This window comes from Mercenaria mercenaria, chromosome 11 (assembly GCF_021730395.1).
Source record: "Mercenaria mercenaria strain notata chromosome 11, MADL_Memer_1, whole genome shotgun sequence".
In the NCBI taxonomy this organism is placed as follows: domain Eukaryota; kingdom Metazoa; phylum Mollusca; class Bivalvia; order Venerida; family Veneridae; genus Mercenaria; species Mercenaria mercenaria.
Genome location: NC_069371.1, coordinates 28,676,122 through 28,696,939, shown reverse-complemented (window position 1 = coordinate 28,696,939; position 20,818 = coordinate 28,676,122). Strand labels below are relative to the sequence as shown.

Here is a 20,818-nt window from a genome sequence, read left to right as displayed (position 1 = left end):
CGACGCTAATAGATAAACAAAAGAAAATGTTGAAAATTTGCCATAGGCGTTTTTGGATTAACAACATGTTGAAGACAGGTGACACTTTTCATTCGGCAAATATCTTGCTGTTCGGTTTTCGGAAGTAAACTTTAGTGTCCAAATATAAACGGTACTTCAAAAATCCTACGGTTTTCATAATTCGGAAGTTCTGGTTTTCTGAAGTTAATATATTATATTGAAATAAGAACGAAAAAAGGGACTTTGAGTTTTGTGCGGTTTTCAGAGGTTTTTAGAAGGTCCGGTTTCCGGAAGTTCCACTGTAGTAAGAAACGCAATATATTTTGTTATAGAGAGTACATTGTAAATTACCGTTGCTAGATGCTAAGGAATCTTTCTGTTTTTTAGTTTTCCTTCATTTATACCTGCTCTGATATATGTATCCTTATGATAGCAAAACTAAGCAATGCCATCTAGTGTGCGTAATGCTTTTAGGTATTTTGCAAACTTAATTTTGGTCATCTTTGCTAAGAGAAGCAACAATATATTGTATAGTGGAATTGTGAATAGTATAACCTGATCTACCCTGATATCAACATACATTTGGCTTACTTAAAAATAAGACTTCATAATCCGAAAGGATAAGAAATAAAAGCGGCACTGCTTTATGCACTTAAATAATAACCAAATATGATTGTTTATGTTTAAAGCGAGATGTAATGTGTATCATACGTCGTGCATGAGGTACTTGTGTCGTGTACTAGGTATCGGTTACTAAATTTGTATCGAGAAATATGCATCAGTTCTGCAACGGAAATATTAAACCGAGAAAGATTAAGTGCATATTCTTGATGCAACTCTATTAATCTTTATATTACATAAGCATCTACACTTAAAATTATGATATAAATGATACAATTATTTCATTAAGCCTGAGTAAAATTGCAAATACCGTCGTTAAAGAACTTTTAAACGCGACGACATATTTGGAACTAAAGTCACACAAGACATCACATACCTGAAATGAAATGTGAACGTCAATATGGAAAATATTAACGTTCCGAGTTCCATTGAAAATTTACGGAGTTATAAAATGAGTATAGTATAGTTATTTTATTGTTCATTCTATTAATAGGAAGTATGGGCAAATGACAAAGGAGACTTATTGATAGGCTATAGAACTACTTCTCAACTTTGGTACTCCAATGTAGACTGCAAACTTATCGTGGTACTTACTTCAGTTTAGGGTGTCAATAGCCCCTTTGGTTTTAACATGTTACTTTCTTTCGTTAACTGTAGAGCAAAATGTTTAATCAGTGGCATTAAATAGTGTAGCCTTGAACAAAACAAACAAATGTAAGTATTTTTAAATTATTACATTAAATAGTTAAACCGTTTATGACTCTTAACCGTGAGGCTTATAATAGTATCGATGAAAACGTAACAAGAATCAAGTGTATTGAAAGGAAAACTTGCCAATTATTTATAAAAAAAAATCTTCAAACAAAGTATATTGATAATGTCATTCAAATTGTTGAAAAGATAACGTTCAATGTTGATGCATAGCAAACAAGTAAATAGGAAACTGGTAATTAAAATGTTGACTTTACGAGTTTTGAAATATATTGTTTGTATTGTTAATTACATACTTTGTCCGATAAACTAAATATGACTGTTCTATTTGAAACAGTCGGTCTCTTGAAATTCATTTGCCATTCAATATAAATAAATAAGTTCCGACCATCTCGGCATATGATCCTTTTGTTTTATTCTAGATCATCCGTCATGCTGTCGGAATCGATGCCAGTAAATATTTCAGTGAGCGAACTTGTAGTTCTACAATATTAAAGGATCTCGAAACAATTGGCGCCAGTCTCTTTAAGAATGGTAGGGTTCGCTGGATTTAACATTTTGCAACTAAACAGATCCTTGACAGTCATAAATCTATTTAAAATTTTATTTCAAACTTCAGTATGACAGAAATGCCAGTTTTCTATGTCAACAAATATTCCAATTGTTTATTTTTAGTGTGTAGACAATAATGGACTTGACCTCAACAAGCCTGTAATTTGACATCAGTTTATACGAACAAACTTAAATGTGTTAAACAAATTTCTTCTGATGCTAATTTTCTTATATATACTATACCACGAAAGGATCTAGTAAAAGATGTCTGTTAAAGTTCATTTCAATTGAAATCTGTTCAAATTAGGAGACTGCCTTTTATTGTTTATAATATCAGTAGATACCTAAGGCTTTTGTTTTTATTTCAAATATACATATTAGTTCTAGCCTTTTAGGACCAATGTAAATTTATTTATCTGACAATAATAATACAACAAATAATTTTTACAAAATGTATTTGTTTGTTGTATCAGGGGTCTTTATGACCACTAATAGAATATGTGAGAAGTATGAAAAAAAATAGAGATGAAATAAATTGCTGTCATTTGTTAAAAATATCAAAATTACACGATCAATCTAAAGTCATATGAAAAACATAAAAAGTCCAAGTTATCTCCCCTGGAGTTCATAGGAATACCTTTTTTGAATTTCGTACAAGTCAGGGTTAACTTTTATACATTTTGTAATTTGCAGGTTATCAATTAAACAATTTTAAATAAAATACTGGAATAAGTACTTTTGTACAGAGAGGATGATTAGTGTACTCAAGCTCGATGTCTGTAGAAAAGATAATCTACTATTTACACAATAAAATACCATGGTGTTGTTATCATTTCTCATAGTCAAAAAAGAACATTTGAAATACATCTAGATATATTAAATCAATTCTCTTTCACTTCCTATGGTCATTTCTTGTTTGGATAATCGGGATGAATAAGATGAATAACACAATCCGTTGATCTGCCAGAAACCATATAATCGTAATTTTGAACTGAACATGATTTCACATCAAATATAGTGTGATTTCTTAACTAGAGCTAACGGCAGTAACAACCAGGAATATTACAAAGCTAGCAAATGTGGCAGCAGTAAAACCTATCAACGCCACCCTGTCTAACATCATGCTCAATTTCTTCCAAGTGACTTCAGTCTCCTCTACATGCTCCTCAACAAGGCGACTAATTTTTTTCTCAATCGGGTCTTTTTCAAATTCACTGACGCTGATCGCTTTAACCTTTGTGTTGTTAAATATTTTCTTGTGTCTGCAACATACGCATGACAAATGCTTATATACAGATTTTAACCACGGCGGAATAGGAACGTTTTCATCCCTGTGATACCACGTCAGGTTCTGAATTGCAACAAAGACAATAAAAGAACTGATGATCATGTCAATCATAAGTTTAAAGGAGATAATAGGAACCGGCTCCGAGCTCCTCGGCAGCATGTCACTCACGATCGTCATAAACACAGCAATTGCAAGGAGTACTGTAATACAGTATGAAACACGTTCCCCAGACTCTGGAATCAAGAGGAACACCAAAACATTCAACAGACTCAGAAACAAGATAGGCATTACAACGTTTATGATCACAAAAGACGGTTTCCGGTTCAGGTGTATTATTAAATCAATCTGTGAACTACCACCTGTTTCAGTTACTTTCACTTCTGTCTTTTCTATCAACCACAAAGAATTTTCCTGGTACACATCTAAACTGAATTTGTCGGTAGCCGCTACAAGCTGTACTTCATAATCGTTGTAACCAAATGAATTAAACGATGTTTTGCATTTTTGCGTGTCAAACGGATAATTGCGTATGTTCACTGAGCATGTGCTTTCAATCAAATCTACCGGTACCCAAATGGCTAATCCATTGTACAAGTAGCGTATTCTGTTCCATTTTTGACCGAGACTATCCACGTCATCGGACGGACTGGACAAAACCAGTTCTGGAATCCAAACGTTTGGGTAAAGCAAGGTTACCTCATACACGTGACCGTAAAGTGCAGGACTCCAAATCATATTAGCGTCCTCCCACATCACCACCAAAGCCCCAATGAATGAAAATTTACCTTCAACTTCATTGAACTCTTGGATACTTTTTATGTATGCCTGTACTGTCACATTTACAGCCTGACTCTGGTTTGCGATTGGTCGGACGTTGATGTTGTAATCTGACAGAAGATCAGATATTAACGTTTTGGTATCGTTTATTGTGCCGCAGCTCACAATATCCATACAAAATACTAGTAAATAAATATGAAGAATAATGCAAGTAAATCCACTTTTCTTTTGCATGATTATAGATAATGGTAATGACATCTAAAACAGTGTTAATTTCCCGTTGATATCCGTTTATATCTAATAATAGTTGTCGCGATAATTCACACACCCTCAGAATGATCTATTTTGTTTCACTACTGCTCTGTACAAACACACTCTTTAAATACATCATTTACCTTAATGCTATACTTTTTATCAATATATTGACTCAAATCGCTTTTGAATAAATTGGATAATTTTGTAGCTTAATGAATTGTTTATCTTGTTATAAACTTTCGATTTGCAAACGTTTGTTTTATATCATTTTCTCATTTATAGTTTTATTACATTTCTATCAATAATGAGTTTTTTTTCTTTTCAATTTTGTTTCATCTTAATTACTTGACAACCATTTGGACTTATTTACCTTGAAAATATATCCCCAATGGAAATGAACTCGTATAGTCAATTCATTCCATTGATTACAATTCTTTTCTAAAGTTGATACGGATTTTACGCTACGATTGGAAAAATTATAATGATATATTCTCTTAACCAAAGCTTTCGCAGAACAGCAAAGCTCGGCTCAAACAGCCTTGTCACTAAAGAAAGTTAGATTTATAAACACAAGAGTTGAAAAGGGCATAATCACAAAAACCTCCAAGCAGAATTGACAACCGTAGAATGCATGCCAGCTCATCACTGTGAACAAGTGTATTCAGTGTCAGTCCATCACTATTAGTGGGTACTGAGATACCTACTAAAACATAACCAAACTTGTTTAGTTGAAAAAAGGCATATTTTTAATTCAAAGTAAAGTTAGTAAACTTGTACATTGCATGTCAGCCATCACAGTGAATTTTCCGTCATACCCTTGTGGACGAATGGATGAGTGCAATAGCTATATATTTTATTCGCTTAAAACTCATTTAAACACCTGTATTAAATATTTTGCATCCTCATTACTTTCATGTCTGCTTCAATGGAACTGTTTACTTTCTGATAATAGGTTTGTACAAGTACAGACTCTAGCAACATTGGTAATGTTAACTGCCCGCCATTACATAACAGAAAAATGTTGAAAAATGGCGTTAAACCCAAAACAATCTATATCGCTCTGTGAGCTTTAACGGGAATCTTGAAACAAGAGGACATAAACAAAATTTAATCTAAGTCTGTAGTTAATCATTCTTATTTCACTATTCTTATCTGCTGCTATCGTTGAGCTGCAATCTATGAAGCCATCAGACGTCCGAACTATTTATCAGCTTTAGGAGCTAGAAATGATATCTAACCATCTAAAGTCTTTAAAAGAAATGCAGCTTATATCCCGACAATTACAAACAAACATTTTCTAAAAACATAACGCCACAAATAAAAGATAACGTGCATTGAACGCCGGTATGCCATGCTGATTATCAAATGCCAAATGCTTAACAGCAACGGTTAACTACCAAATATGAAATGTCGTTAATTACGTTAATTTCAAAATAAAAACGTTCTGATGAGTGCGTATTTAAATGCCCGCTAAAATGAATAGAAAGAGCGCAAATCTACGACATTTTGGGGTTGTGAGTTTAATTCCCAGATGAGTCGTATGTTCTCTGTGACCTTTTTGATCAAAGACATTTTGTCAGAAATCATTTGTCCTCCTTCTATGTAGGAAAACTGGCATGTCACAGTTATAGAAAGCAATCTAATATGAATACGTGTACTTATCAAAACATTAACTTCGCGATCTGAATAAAATCTGTAAACTGTTACTTAAGAAAGCTAAGAGATGTGACACACTTCATAATTCAATAGCGTCTTTATGTCAGGCTAATTATAGTTACCAAAGTAAACAAATCGCAGACTTGGTTTGATTGTGTCTGTGTTTTAAAAGTAATGATATGTTACTCATCCGCAAAAGCGCCAACTAAAGACTTCCTATGTTACAAAATGGAAATAAATGAACACCATGATCCAAGTTTAAGAACTACAGATGGCGCTCTATGTTACGATTTTGTCGACCGTGAAATAGACACTAGAACGCTTTTACTTTATACAGGTCCTCATGTTATTATATTTAATGATGCGGCTGATAAAACAAATTTGATCAAAACTGCTTGTGTGAAAATTAGCCTTCCTGAACAATAGTTTTGAAAATTACGTTATACGTTTGTCATTTATTAAATAACTGACTATGGGCAAGTGGGATATCGTAAATTAGAGAAATGAAGATGTAACTGTTTTATCTTACTTGTAGTATAAATTGTCCACCAGCGGCTTTAAGGGAGGGTAATGATACTTGGACTGAACGAAATGTAAAATTTCTTCCTGTACTTGGACACGGTGTTGTTATATTTTTCTGACCCTTTTGGATCATGGAGAACTTCCATTTTTGCAATAATAAAGTTCCGCTTAAGTTGGTGCTGGGGGTTGGGGGGGGGGGGGGGTGTAAGGGGTGTTGCACATTTAATCTACTATTGATGACATAACATCGATCAAAGCTTCATGTCTACAGTAATATTTGCTAATAACCATTGCTTCGTACGCAAGATGTTGATAATTTTATATAAATTATTTAATTATTGCGTTCAATATGAATAGGAAGCAAACAAGTAGTTAGAAAACGATTAGAATATTAACTTTATGAACGCTTCCAAATATGTTTGTATAATAATTAATAAGAGGCTTGGTTGGAACAAAAATCAACAGAAACTCTGAATATTTCATGTGTCAGAGTCTAAATTACCATGTTAAATTCACAAGTGGTACACTGAAACAATGCACCTGGCTCAGTCTAGTATCTTCTTGTTTTCCCAGCCTATTCGATTGTCATTGCAGCCGCTCTTACTTAGGTGGTTACCTCAGTAACACGTTGTTTGACAAAATCAGAACATGTAAGGAAATAGACTCCACTTTGTTCAAAATCACGATGCCATTCGGTTAATAAAACGAACCTAAGCTGTAACGGTTAATAAAAGAACTGCTGCCGCTGCATTAAATCCATAAAATCCTAAAATGGTTTAATTTATACCTTTAAGTATAATCTATTGTCTATGCCAACAAATTTTTCCAAGGTTTTTATTTTACATTAAGTCAAGCAAACAAATGAATATGTAATGGCTTATAAAGCACCGGAAATAGTTCTACGGATTTATCGCAGTTTACATTGGAAGGCAAAGTACAAATTAAAGAGGAGAGGTTTTTGATATTTATTTTGATTTTCTGAAAAAGGTACGTTTATAACAATGAGCTTTGATAATGTAAATTTAATTTTTGGATGCTATTTTGTACGTTTAGACGGGTATAAATTACGTTTGAACTTCCCGCAAATCCATTAATAATCATTTAATGATATTTTTTTTAAAATAAAAAGGCACACAAATTAGAAACGTATATTAAAATGAGTTTGTATTAAAAATGATTCATTTTGCAATTATGCAATTGTTATTTCTGTTATCCTCAAACAACTGACACTCGTTTTATCTTTACTTGAAAGCAATATAATTTAATCCGTTACAAATAACATTTTTCGTTTCATATATACGTAGTTAATTCAAAAGAAAGACAGATTCAACCCAAACATTTGTCGTTGGATAAAATAATCGGGGTTCACATTTAAAGTCCTCGTGATACATGTATAATAATAATACGGGGCTCATTGACAAAAATTTGTTTCATTGAAGAGAAAATCATTGTTTGGGATATATTGTTTTGATATTAACAATTGTGTTCATCATTGACAAAATTTTAACAGGTCTTGCCGTTCTCATTTTCAGTCATTTTTAGCGAGACACAACGGTGTTTGACGCTTTCGCGTAATACATGTGGCTTAAATCAGTGATAATATTGCATATCCACTCAGTTCAAATCTTCTTTGTATAAACGGGAAACAAATCGGATGTTGTTAGAGTTTATGATAAGGATAACCATGTTTGAATAACGAAATATTTAAACTGGTTGCACAGTCTGTGCTTTTATAGGGATTTAGTTAAACTCCAGAAACAGGAAGGGACACTTCAAAATTAAACCTTTACTTTTTCAGTTATGAAAAAAAAACTAGACAACATATATAGTTGCAAAAGTTTCGAATTTCCCTCGTTTGAACAAAAATGCCAATCCCAAATTATTTTTCAATCACCTGCTATGCAATGTATCTTTACTTTAAGTTCAAATGACGAAAACATACGTCCGATGAGGTAGGAAGGAGTAAATTATATATTCGTCATGTCCTCCTTCCAAACGCATTAATAAACCGAATTTTGTGTATTTGGTTCACAAGAAGAAGGATGTGCTTTTGAGCATACGCAGAGCACATGTAAAAAGCCCTTCGGAGAATGTGAGAGCATCACGAAATAATTTGGACACATTTAACGATGAAAGCATTAACATAAAAGCATATGTTACTGTATGTAATTAATCGTTAAAGGTTCAATATTCTTGAGACATTTATATATAAATGTATGAAACAGGTCAGGGATCAATTGGAATAATCTACACGCAATCTTTAAGTTCTGAAATAAAAGTATCTGGAACAAGTATATTTTCTCACATATTTGTACATTGCTTTAAATTCATAAATATCATGCAATAACGGTACGTAGCTTTACAACGTTATTTACAATAAAATTGCTCATTATATCATGAAAATGTAAGATTCTTGCACTGAATTGTTTTCCTTATATAGGCATTTAATATTTGGCGTTTGCCAAACAATAACACCGAATTTTTTTATACTGATGTTCTTGGTAAGGACCACTCTTCTTTGTGAGAGCATCAAGTCATAATCTTGACATTATCCGTCTTTTTGACTATATTTTGTCTTCTGACATTTCTACACTTGACTAGACCCCACCGCAATAATAGCCAGGAAGATTACATAGTTCAGCACTGAGGCCACAGTAAAACAAAGTAACGCTACCCAATCCATCATCTGGCTCAATTTCTTCCACGTTACTTCAGTCTCAATGTGCTCATCAACAAGTCGACTGATCTTTTTCTCAATCGGATCATTTTCAAGGTCATTAACTCTTATTGTTCTTGTGTTGTTTTTCTTGTTCATTCTGTTCATTTCAATTGAATTTGAAATTACTTTCCTGCGACAGCAACATGTACAAGACAAACGCTTATATGCAGATTTTAACCACAGCGGAATAGGAACGCTATCATCTCTGTAATACCAATTTAGATTCTGAATTGCAACGAAGACAATACAAGAACTAATGATCATGTCCATCATAAGTTTGAAGGAAATTATTGGGACTGGTTCCGAACTCCTAGGCAACATGTCACTCACGATCGTCATAAACACTGCAATTGCAAGGAGTACTGTAATACAGTATGAAACACGCTCTCCGGACTCTGGAATCAGGAAGAACACCAAAACATTCAACAGACTCAGAAATAAGATAGGCGTTACGACATTGATGATCACAAATGACGGCTTCCGTTTTAAATATATTATTAAATCAATCTGTGATCCAGCGCCTGAATGGAAAACAGTCACTTTTGTTTTTTCTATTGACCATATTGAATTTTCCTGGTAAACATCTAAACTGAATTTGTCGGATGCTGCAATTAGCTGTACTTCATAATCGTTGTAACCCAGGCAATGAAATGATGTCACACACTTTTGTCTGTCAAACGGATAATTGCGTATGTTCACAGAGCAAGTGCTTTCAATCAGATCTATCGGAATCCAGACAGCTTCACCCTGAAACAAGTAGCGTATTCTGTTCCATTTCTGACCAAGTCTGTCCACATCATCGGAAGGACTTAAAAGAATTAGTTCTGGAATCCAAACATTCGGATAAAGCAGAGTTACGTCTTGCACACCTCCATACAATGCAGGGTTCCAAATCATATTTACGTCATGCCACATCATAGAAAATGCCCCAATAAAAGAAAATTTACCTTGAACTTCATCGAACTCTTGGATACTTTTTATGTATGCCTGTACTGTCACATTTACAGCCTGACTCTGATTGGCAACAGGACGAACGTTGATGTTGTAATCTGACAAAAGATCAGCTAATAACGTTTTGGTATCGTTTATTGTGCCGCAGCTTACAATATCCATACAAAATATTAGTAAATAAATATAAAGAAATATGCAACTTAATCCACTTTTCTTTCGCATGATTATGTTTAACCGCTAACATGCCTATTAAAGACTGACAAAACAGATAACATCATCCTATTATATTTTAAAACAAACCCTTTAGATTTCTCATAGTTAATTAGTTTGTTTGTTCCGCTCTCTAGATACGTCATCTACTAGATAATTTCATTTTTCTTTTCCAATACACTGAGCAAATTCACCGTTAAAATAATGACTTTAATTTGCAGCTTTAATAATTAAACAGGCAAGGCGCCGATTGGTTTACCGCCTGACTCACCACGGTTCCGAGTTCGGATGCGCATTAACAACAAGAACGTGAGCTCGAGATAGATATCTGAGGATCTGAAAGATTAACAGGGTAATAAGACTAATCACGAAAAGATTAATCACAAGAAAGACATAATTGTCGCTCATTTGATAAATATTATGATTGAGATCATTTTCCCGAGTAGTAATGAACTAAACGTTATGCCGCAATTTGACGACATAACTCAATGAATAAATATTCAATGTATTTACTTCAGTCTTATTATATAGGTAGCTGGTAATAAGACAACGTGCAGGGTCCATAGTCTGTTTGTCAAATGGCAATGTCAGAATAAGGTCAGACCGTCCCGTTATATTGTGTCCAGAGCGTAAGTTCAATGTATTGGCTTCAAACTTGGCATATAGATCGATGGTGATAAGATGATGAACTTGGTCGATAGTTCAAAGGTCAAGATCAAAAAATGATTCCAATCTCACATCTATCCTTTACTTTTGGCTTCCTGAGTACAACTTTAAAACTATTGAACCTTCTGACTTTAAACTTATATATATATATATATATATATATATAGGTGGGAAGTGAACACTTGAACCACATCAATAGGTCAAAGGTCAGTGTCCCAGTAAGGACAAATCTCTGAGTATGGCTTTATATCCGTTCAAGGTATTTACTTCACACTCAGCAAATAGGCAGGTGCGATAAAACGTTGTGCAGAACAAATTGACTTGTTTGGCTGGTAATATGTGAAGAACCAAAATTCAGTTCCAGTATAAAATTTGTCCTTTGTCTATTGTATAAAGAGCACAACTTCGAAATATTAAAGGTATTGACATAAAACATAGAATATAAGGTAAGGTCTTATTACAGCATAACGTCTCTTAAACACGCCAAGAAAAAAGTTCCTTTCATATGAAGATCTATCTGATTGTGTTCCAACTAGGATACAATGGAAATAGTTCCCAAAGTTCCCAAAACGCAGTCTCCCAGACAAAAGCCCACATCAGCGTATGTCTGTATGTGTTAGCGACAGATATATAGACATAAAAGGAAGACTGAGAAGGATCATTGTCTACACAACAAAGGCAAAGGAAAACATTAAAGGACACATTTGGGTCCCGCCTTGGAACACTTAGTTGTAAAAATGCCACTTGGTAGCTTTATCCAGTTAATTGAGCGCAAACACATGTTCTTTTAAACTATCATGTTTTGGGATGGTATAAACGAAATGTATTCCCACCAGGTGAATCCGTTACATACGTACTTTTACCTTAAAGCATAGTGTTTAGAACACTTAAATGCCCGTGTAAATTAATTATCCATCTATATTAAGGTGAGCTTAAAAACTGTTGTATACGCTGAACAAGATATGCTCTATTGTTGCACCAAGCGCGATGCATCTGTAATGAAATCACCACTAGTAGAGGCGTTTTTCTGTCGCCAAAGATGCCAACTAAAAGTAAGATAAATTCTTTATAGGATATGGAGTCAATATACTTGCATATTTTTGCCACTTGAGTGGTCAAACGGGGACGATTTGTCCTTACTTGCAGTGCGTGCAAAGTAAGTATGTACCATTAATTCATTAAACAATAATGATAATGATAATTTCACATTTACAGCGTGACCTTTCGGTATCGTTTATATATACGTCGAAATATAACTCCATTCAGTTAACAGTTTTGCTTATATTTATTTTGTTATTACTTGATGGATTTTAATTAGATAAAGGGCGTCGAACATAGGACAGCGACTGCTTTCCTCAGCACAAAGCGTCTGCAACACATTTTCAAAACTCCAAACGCCCGCCCGCTTAGCTCAAGAGGGAGAGCGTTGGTCTACGGATCGCGGGGTCGCAAGTTCGATCCCCGGGCGGGGCGTATGTTCTCCGTGACGATTTGATAAAAGACATTGTGTCTGAAATCATTCGTACTCCACCTCTGATAATTCGTGTGGGGAAGTTGGCAGTTACTGTTGAAAAACGGCGTTAAACCCAAAACAAACGAAAAAACAAATCATACAATTCCTAGTGTGCACGTTACCTACACATGCTCTCCGTGAAAAAAAAAACATTTGGGTGAAGTGTTTGAGAAAAATATTAAGAATCTCCTGCAGGTTTCGCTAGAAACAATACGTCATTATTTTATCTATGATTCATAACAAATACATTAATGAGAACCTGTCTTGCTACACTGCCTTTGTTTAACGTCTAGATCTTCAGAAATGCGTTTTCATATAAATTGCAGCCGCTCTTATACTGAACATTTGTCAATGAGCGACCGCATTTGCGCTCTGTCTAAAACTTCATTATAAAAATATTATAAGAAAAGGGAAAATTGACTCTGCCCTGATCGCAAGTTGTGGGCTTTGGTATATTCCATTGCCAAATAAGCAGAAACAGTTCAGAAGGATTTCTACTGCTTCACATGCATTCCTTTGTTTACATATTCGTGAAAATTGATAATTTATTTCAATGGATACATGGATATGCCATTAAAGTTTTGTCCATTGGATATATCAGCAAATATAATGACACGCGGTAATAATGTACTTAGCTACTAGATTGATATCATTTGATACGAGTGGAAAAAGTTTCTTTTATTTCTTATACGAACAAATAGACACGCTCGTAAACAGACAATGTTTGTTTAATTGCATTTTTATTGAAATGCATTATATTTTGCAAAAGTATTTGTCATATTACCTTTTTCATAAGCCTCTGTAATTAAGGTTCGAATATTTCCAATTATAGTGTGCATATAAACAAAATTGCCAAAAACTGCAGATAATAAACATGTTGATTCTTTAGTTAGATATACATGAATGTCAAACAAGACAATCCATGAAAATTAACTTGATTGTCTACCAACATTTTATCAAGAAAACCCGAAATACTTAACATTGAACTAGCGTTTTTTTGGTTCTTGTACGTATGTTTGGACTGTTGTTTGGTAGTTAATTGTATTCCGTAAAACATCTCGCTAACACGTAAAATGATACCGATAGTTGTAAATGGAAACAGTCATAATCACGACATTAACTAAGATGTATAGCTACGTTTTATAGTGTTCCTACACTTCATTAGAATCCACAGCAGTAACAGCCAGGAAAATTGTAAAGCTTGCCATTGAGGCAGCAGTAAAACCAAAGAACGTTATGCAGTCCATCAACATTTCAGTCTCATTATGTTCCTCAACAGAATCCATGAACACTGGTTAGGTTAACTGCCCGCCGATTTATAACTGAAATACTGTTGAAAAACGGCAAAAAAGCCAAAACAAACAAACATATAAAATGTTTATGACTCTTTACTATGAGACTTACAATAGTATCGATAAAAAAGTAACAAGAAACAAGTGTATTGAAAGGAAAACTTGCTAATTGACATTTCTTCAAACAGAATATATTGATAATTTCATTCAAATTGTTGAAGAAAAGATAACGTACAATGCTGATGCATAGAAACAAGTAAATAGGAAATTGGTAATTAGAATGTTGACTTTACGAGAGTTTTATATTGTTTGTATCGTTAATTACATAGTTTGTCGAATAAACTAAATATGACTGTTTTGTCTGAAACAGTAAGTCTCTTGAAATTCATTTGTCATTCATAGACTCGCAATCCCGGCATATGATTCTTTTGTTTTATTCTAGATCACCCGTCATTCTTTCGGTATCAATGCCAGGAAACGTTTCAGTGAGCAAACTCATAGTTCTACAAAATTAAAGGATCTCAAAACAATCGGCGCTAGTCTCTGGAAGGGTTCGCCGGATTTAACATTGTGCAACTATGCAGCTCCTTGCCAGTCATGAATCTATTTAAAATAACCTTTCTAAGTTCAGTATGACGGTAATATCAGTTTGCTACGTCAACAAATATTCCAATCGTTTATTTGTAGACAAAAATGGACTTGGTCTCAGCAAGTCTGAAATTTGACATCAGTTTATACTAGCCAACTAACATGTGTTCGACGAATTTCTTGCAATGTTAATTTTCTTATATATACTGTTACACGAAAAGATCTTGTAAAAGATGTCTGTTAAAGTGCATTTTAATTGAAATCTGTTCGAATTAACAGACTGTCTTTTATTGTTTATACAGCAAACGGCGGAGATACGTGATGTCACGTTGTAAAAATTTCATATGATTCAGCGCGTTATTTTGATAAAGATCAGTGGCTGCATTTGACAGTTCTATTAATGAACCAATAATATTTTAGTGTGCGGCGACATAGCGTCAATGGTATTTTTTGAATGCATGTGCATTTTGAACGAAAAAACGCCGCAAATAAATATTTTACCATATTATCAGAATTGACCTTTTGTACATATTTATTTATTTTTATTATTATACTCGGATTAATAAGCGCACCATGGACGCCGTGACAATACTTTTGGATCAACCCTCGTATTACCAGTAAATAGCTAAGGCTTTCGTCTGACGTATTTTTTCAATAAATAATTTTTACAATAATGATATATTTCATTGTAACAGGGGTCTTTATGGCCTTTAAAATAATATGTGAAATCTATGAAACTATTTAGAGATTAAATAATTGTTGTCATTTGTCAAAACATTAAAATTATACGATCAGTCCGAAGGTATATGAAAAACATAAAAGTCCAAGTAATCTCCCCTGGAGTTCATAGGAATACCTTTTTGCATTTAGCACACGTCGTTGTTAACTTTCGTAATTTGCAGGTTATCAATAAAATATTTTTAATTAAAATACTTTGTACAAAGTAGATGTTGACTGTACTCTGGTGAAAAGGTAATTTTTAAAAATACTATTTACACGATTAAATGCCATGGTAGTTTTATCATTTCTCGTAGTCAACCAAGAACATTTAAAATACTTCTAGATACATTAAATCAATTCTCTTTCAATTCCTGTTGTCATCAGCATGTTTGTACAATCCGAATAGATAGCAATATCTGTTGGTCTGCCTGAGACCGTCTAATCGTAAATGTGAACTGCACATAATTATATTTCTTATCAAAGGTAGCGTAAGTTTTAGCTAGAGGTAACGGCAGTAACAACCAGGAAGATTACAAAGCTAGCAAATGAGGCAGCAGTAAAACCAATCAATGCCACCCTGTCCATCAGCATGCTTAATTTCTTCCAAGTGACTTCAGTCTCCTCTACATGCTCCTCAACAAGGCGACTAATTTTTTTCTCAATCGGGTCTTTTTCAAATTCACTGACGCTGATCACTTTAACCTTTGTGTTGTTTTTCTTGTTCATTCGTTTCAACGTTGGAATTATGTTCTTGTGTCTGCAACATACGCATGACAAACGTTTATATACAGATTTTAACCATGGAGGAATAGTAACGTTTTCATCCCTGTGATACCATGTCAGATTCTGAATTGCAACAAACACAATAAAAGAACTAATGATCATGTCCATCATAAGTTTAAAGGAGATGATAGGAACTGGCTCCGAGCTCCTTGGCAGCATGTCACTCACGATCGTCATAAACACTGCAATTGCAAGGAGTACTGTAATACAGTATGAAACACGTTCCCCAGACTCTGGAATCAGGAGGAACACAAAAACATTCAACAGACTCAGAAATAAGATAGGCATCACAACGTTGATGATCACAAAAGACGGTTTCCGGTTCAGATATATTATTAAATCAATCTGTGAACCACCACCTGTTTGAGTTATTTTCACTTCTGTCTTTTCTATTGACCAAATTGTATTTTCCTGGTACACTTCTAAACTGAATTTGTCGGTAGCCGCTACAAGCTGTACTTCATACTCGTTGTAACCTAATGAATTAAACGATGTTATACACTTTTGTGTGTCAAACGGATAATTGCGTACGTTCACAGAGCATGTGCTTTCGATCAAATCTACCGGAACCCAAATGGCTAATCCATTGTACAAGTAGCGTATTCTGTTCCATTTTTGACCGAGACTATCCACGTCATCTGAAGGACTTGACAAAACAAGTTCTGGAATCCATACGTTCGGATAAAGCAAGGTTACTTCATACACGTGACCATAAAGTGCAGGGTTCCAAACCATATTAACGTCCTCCCACATCACCATCAAAGCCCCAATGAATGAAAATTTACCTTGAACTTCATCGAACTCTTGGATACTTTTTATGTATGCCTGTACTGTCACATTTACAGCCTGACTCTGGTTTGCGATTGGTCGGACGTTGATGTTGTAATCTGACAGAAGATCAGATATTAACGTTTTGGTATCGTTTATTGTGCCGCAGCTCACAATATCCATACAAAATACTAGTAAATAAATATGAAGAATAATGCAACTAAATCCACTTTTCTTTTGCATGATTACAAATAATTATAAAGACATCTAAAACAGAGTTAATTTGCCGTTGATATCCGTTCCTATTTAATTATAATTGCCGCGATAATTCACGCACCCTCAGAAGTATCTATTTTGTTTCACTCCTGATTGGTGTATACACACCCTTTAAATACGTCATTTACCATAATGCTATATTCTTTATCAATATATTGACTTAAATCGCTTTAGAATAAATTGAATAATTTTGTAGCTTAATGAATTGTTTATCTTGTTATCAACTTTCGATTTGCAAACGTTTGTTTTATATCATTTTCTCATTTATAGTTTCATTACATTTCTATCAATAATGAGTTTTTTTTCTTTTCAACTTTGTTTCATCACCGTTCACTCTTAATCACTTGACAACCCTTTGGACTTATTTACCTTGAAAATATATCCCTAAAGGAAATGAACTTGTATGGTCAATTATTTCCATTGATTACGGCATGTTTTTTTCTAAAGCTGATTCGGAGTTTTTACGCTACGATTGATTATAACGACATAATTATTCTCTTAACGAATTCTCTTAACGAGAACAGCAAAGTTCTACTCAAACTGGCTTGTCACAAAAGAAAGAAAGAAGGTTTGTGAATAAGTGTTTGAAGATTCAATCCATCACCACAAACAGTGAATGAGATACCAGCTTAAATACAAAAATCTTAAATCAAATCGACGCACCTACGTGGATGAATGGATGAGTGCAATACCTCTACATTTTTTCGAATAACCGAGCTAAAACTAATCTAAACACCTGCATTTGCAACCCCCTTACTTTCGTGTCTGCTTCAATGGAACTGTTTACTTTCTGATAATAGTACGAAATCCAGCAGCACTGGTTAGGTTAACTGCCTGAAAAAAATGTTGAAAACGGCGTTAAACCCAAAACAAACAAACAAACTATAACTAGAACTATATCGCTCTGTGAGATTTAAAGGGAATCTTTCTGAGAATCTCTTGAAACAAGAAGACATTAATCTTAGCCGGTAATTAATCCTTCTAATTTCTCTTTTCTTATCTGCTGTCACCGTTGCGCTGCAATCTATGAAACCTGTAGACGTTCGAACTATATATCAGCTTATATTTCGACCATTACAAACAAGCTACGACCCTTTCTTTCTGAAAACATCACGCCACAATTAAAAGAGAACTTGGAATGCTAGTATGCCATGCTAATTAGCAAATGCTAAATGCTTTATATGCCCTCTAAAACGAACAGAAGGAGCGCAAATCTACGACATTTTGAGGTTGTGAGTTTGATTCCCAGATGAGTCGTAAGTTTTCCGTGACCGCTTGGATAAAAGACATTTTCTTGAAATGTATTTGTCCTCCACCAATGTAGGAAAACTGTTACTCAAGAAAGCTAAGAAATGGGACACACTTTATAATTCAAAAGCGTGTTTATATCAGACTAATTATAGTAACAAATGTAAATAAATCGCAGACTTGGTTTGATTGCGTCTGTTTTTTAGAAGTAGCGGTATGTTACCCATCCCCAAATTCGCCAGCTAAAGCCTGTTTCTGTTACAAAATGGCAATAAATGAACACCATGATCCAAGTTAAAGACATAATAAGAACACTATTGGTTTATCTTAACTTATCTTAACAAGATGGCGCTATATGTTCACGATTTTGTCGATCGTGAAATGGACACTAGAACGCCTTAACGTCAAACAGGTCCTTATGTTATAATATTTAATGATCGGCTAGTAAAAAAAAACTTGATCAAAATTACTTGTATGAAAATAAGCCTTCCTGAACAGTAGTTTTAAAAATAGCGTTGTACGTTTGTGATTTAATAAGAAACTGCCCATGGCCAAGTGGAATATCGTTAAATAGAGAAATGAACATGTTAACTGTTTTATCTTACATGTAGTATAAATTGTCTATCAGCGGGTTTAAGGGAAAGCAATGATAGTTGGACTGAACGAAATGTAAAATGTCTATCTCTACTTAGACACTCTGTTCTTCTATTTTTCTGATCCTTTTGGATCATGGAGAACTATTATTTTTAACAATAATAAAATTCTGGTTAAGTCGGTGCTAGGGGGTGTAAGGGGTGTTCCACATTTAGTTTCCTCTCATGAACAGACTCAGTCAAGCCGAGTCTGCTATTATGTTGCTAGGATCTTTTCACAGTTTATTTCTCATTGTATTGTTGACATAACATCGATCAAAGCGTCATGTCTACAATAATATTTGCTAATTACCATTGCTTCTTACGCCAGATATTGATAAATTTATATAAATTATATAATTAATGCGTTCAATATGAATAGAAAGCAAACATGTAGTTAGAATCGATTATAATATTAGCTTTATGAACGCTTACAAATATGTTTGTATAATAATTAATAAGAGGTTCAGATGGAACTAAAACCAATAGAAATTCTGAATATTTCATTTGTCATGTCAAAGTCTAAATAAACATGTTAAATTCACAAGTGGTATTCTGAAATAAAATGCACCTGACTCAGTCTAGTATCTTCCCGTTTTCCTAGCCCTTCGGTTTTCATTGCAGCCGCTCTTACTTAGGTGTTGACCTCAATAGCACGTTTTTCACAAAATCAAACAGGTAGGAAAATAGAATCTACTTTGTTGTTCAAAATCACAATGCCATTCGGTTTAAAAAAACAAACAAACCTAAGCTGAAACTGTTCATAAAAGAACTGCCGCCGCTGCATCAAATCCATTAAAGTTATACCTTTAACTATAGTTTACTTAATTGTCTATGTCAACACATTTTTTCCAGTGTTTTTTGGGTCTTTTTTTTTTTATTTTACATTAAGACACGCAAACAAATGGACATGTAATGGCTTATAACGCACCTGAAATGGTTCTATGGATTTGTCGCAATAACCATTTAATAATATGTGATTTTTACTCTATTGACGAATATTCAAAACAGTGTATTGTCATTGGAAGGCAAATTACAAGTTAAAGAGGGTGGACCTTTTGGCTGTTCTGTTTACCTGATATTTGTTTTGATTTTCTGATAGTCACGGAAAAGCTAGGTTTATAACAAGCAACTTCAATTATGTAAAGTTTATGATCGTAATGAAAGTAGCACGAAATAATTTGGACAATGTCATATTTAACGTTGAATTCATATAAAAGCATATTTTAATGTAAATGATTAAACGTTAAAGGTTAATATTCTAGAGACATTTATATATAAATGTACGAAACAAGTCAGGGATAAATTGAAATAATTTACAGGCAATCCGTAAGTTCTGAAATAAAAGTATCTGAAGCAAGTACTTTTTCTCACACATGTGTACATTGCTTTAAATTCATAAATATCAGGCAAAAGCAGTAGCTTTACAACGTTATTTACAATATAATTGTTCATTATATCATGAAAATTTAAGATTCTTGGACAGAATTGTATTCCTCATATAGGCGATTTATTTTGGAGTTTTCCAAACAATAACACCGAAATGTTCTTTATACTGATGTTCTTGATAAGGTATACTCTTCTCTGTAAGTGCATCAAGTCATAATGTTGACGTTATCCATCTTGTTTCACTATATTTTGTAATCTGACGTTTCTACACTTAACTAGAGCCCAACAATGGCCAGGAAGATTACATAATTCAGCGCTGAGACTGCAGTAAAACACATTAATGCTACCCAATCCATTATATCACACAATTTCTTCCCATTACTTCTTTCTCAATGTGCCCATCAACAAGTCGACAAATCTTTTTCTCAATCGGATCATTTTCAAGGTCATTAACGTTTATTGCTTTTGTGTTGTTTTTCTTTTTCACTCTTCATTTCAATTGAATTTGGAATTACTTTCATGCGACACAAGACAATCGCTTATATACCAATTTAGATTCTGAAATGCAACGAAGACAATACAAGAACAGATGATCATGTCCATCATAAGTTTGAAGGAAATCATTGGGACTGGTTCCGAACTCCTAGGCAGCATGTCACTCACGATCGTTATAAACACTGC

The 20,818-nt window shown here is 34.0% G+C and overlaps 3 protein-coding genes across 3 annotated transcripts; all 3 read right to left on the bottom strand.

Annotated features, from left to right (window-relative positions):
• Positions 1-1,743: 1,743 nt before the first annotated feature.
• Positions 1,744-4,302, bottom strand: LOC128546866 (acetylcholine receptor subunit alpha-like). The gene has a single exon (XM_053518258.1). It carries the CDS (start codon positions 4,205-4,207, stop codon positions 2,912-2,914), a length of 1,296 nt encoding a protein of 431 aa, XP_053374233.1. The 5' UTR covers positions 4,208-4,302; the 3' UTR covers positions 1,744-2,911.
• A 4,667-nt stretch (positions 4,303-8,969) lies between these two features.
• On the bottom strand, positions 8,970-10,214 carry LOC128546728 (neuronal acetylcholine receptor subunit alpha-3-like). The gene has a single exon (XM_053518004.1). The coding sequence runs from the start codon at positions 10,212-10,214 to the stop codon at positions 8,970-8,972; it is 1,245 nt and encodes a 414-aa protein (XP_053373979.1).
• Positions 10,215-15,536: 5,322 nt separating this feature from the next.
• LOC128546727 (acetylcholine receptor subunit alpha-like) lies at positions 15,537-16,775 on the bottom strand. The gene has a single exon (XM_053518003.1). The coding sequence runs from the start codon at positions 16,773-16,775 to the stop codon at positions 15,537-15,539; it is 1,239 nt and encodes a 412-aa protein (XP_053373978.1).
• Between the last annotated feature and the right edge of the window lie 4,043 nt (positions 16,776-20,818).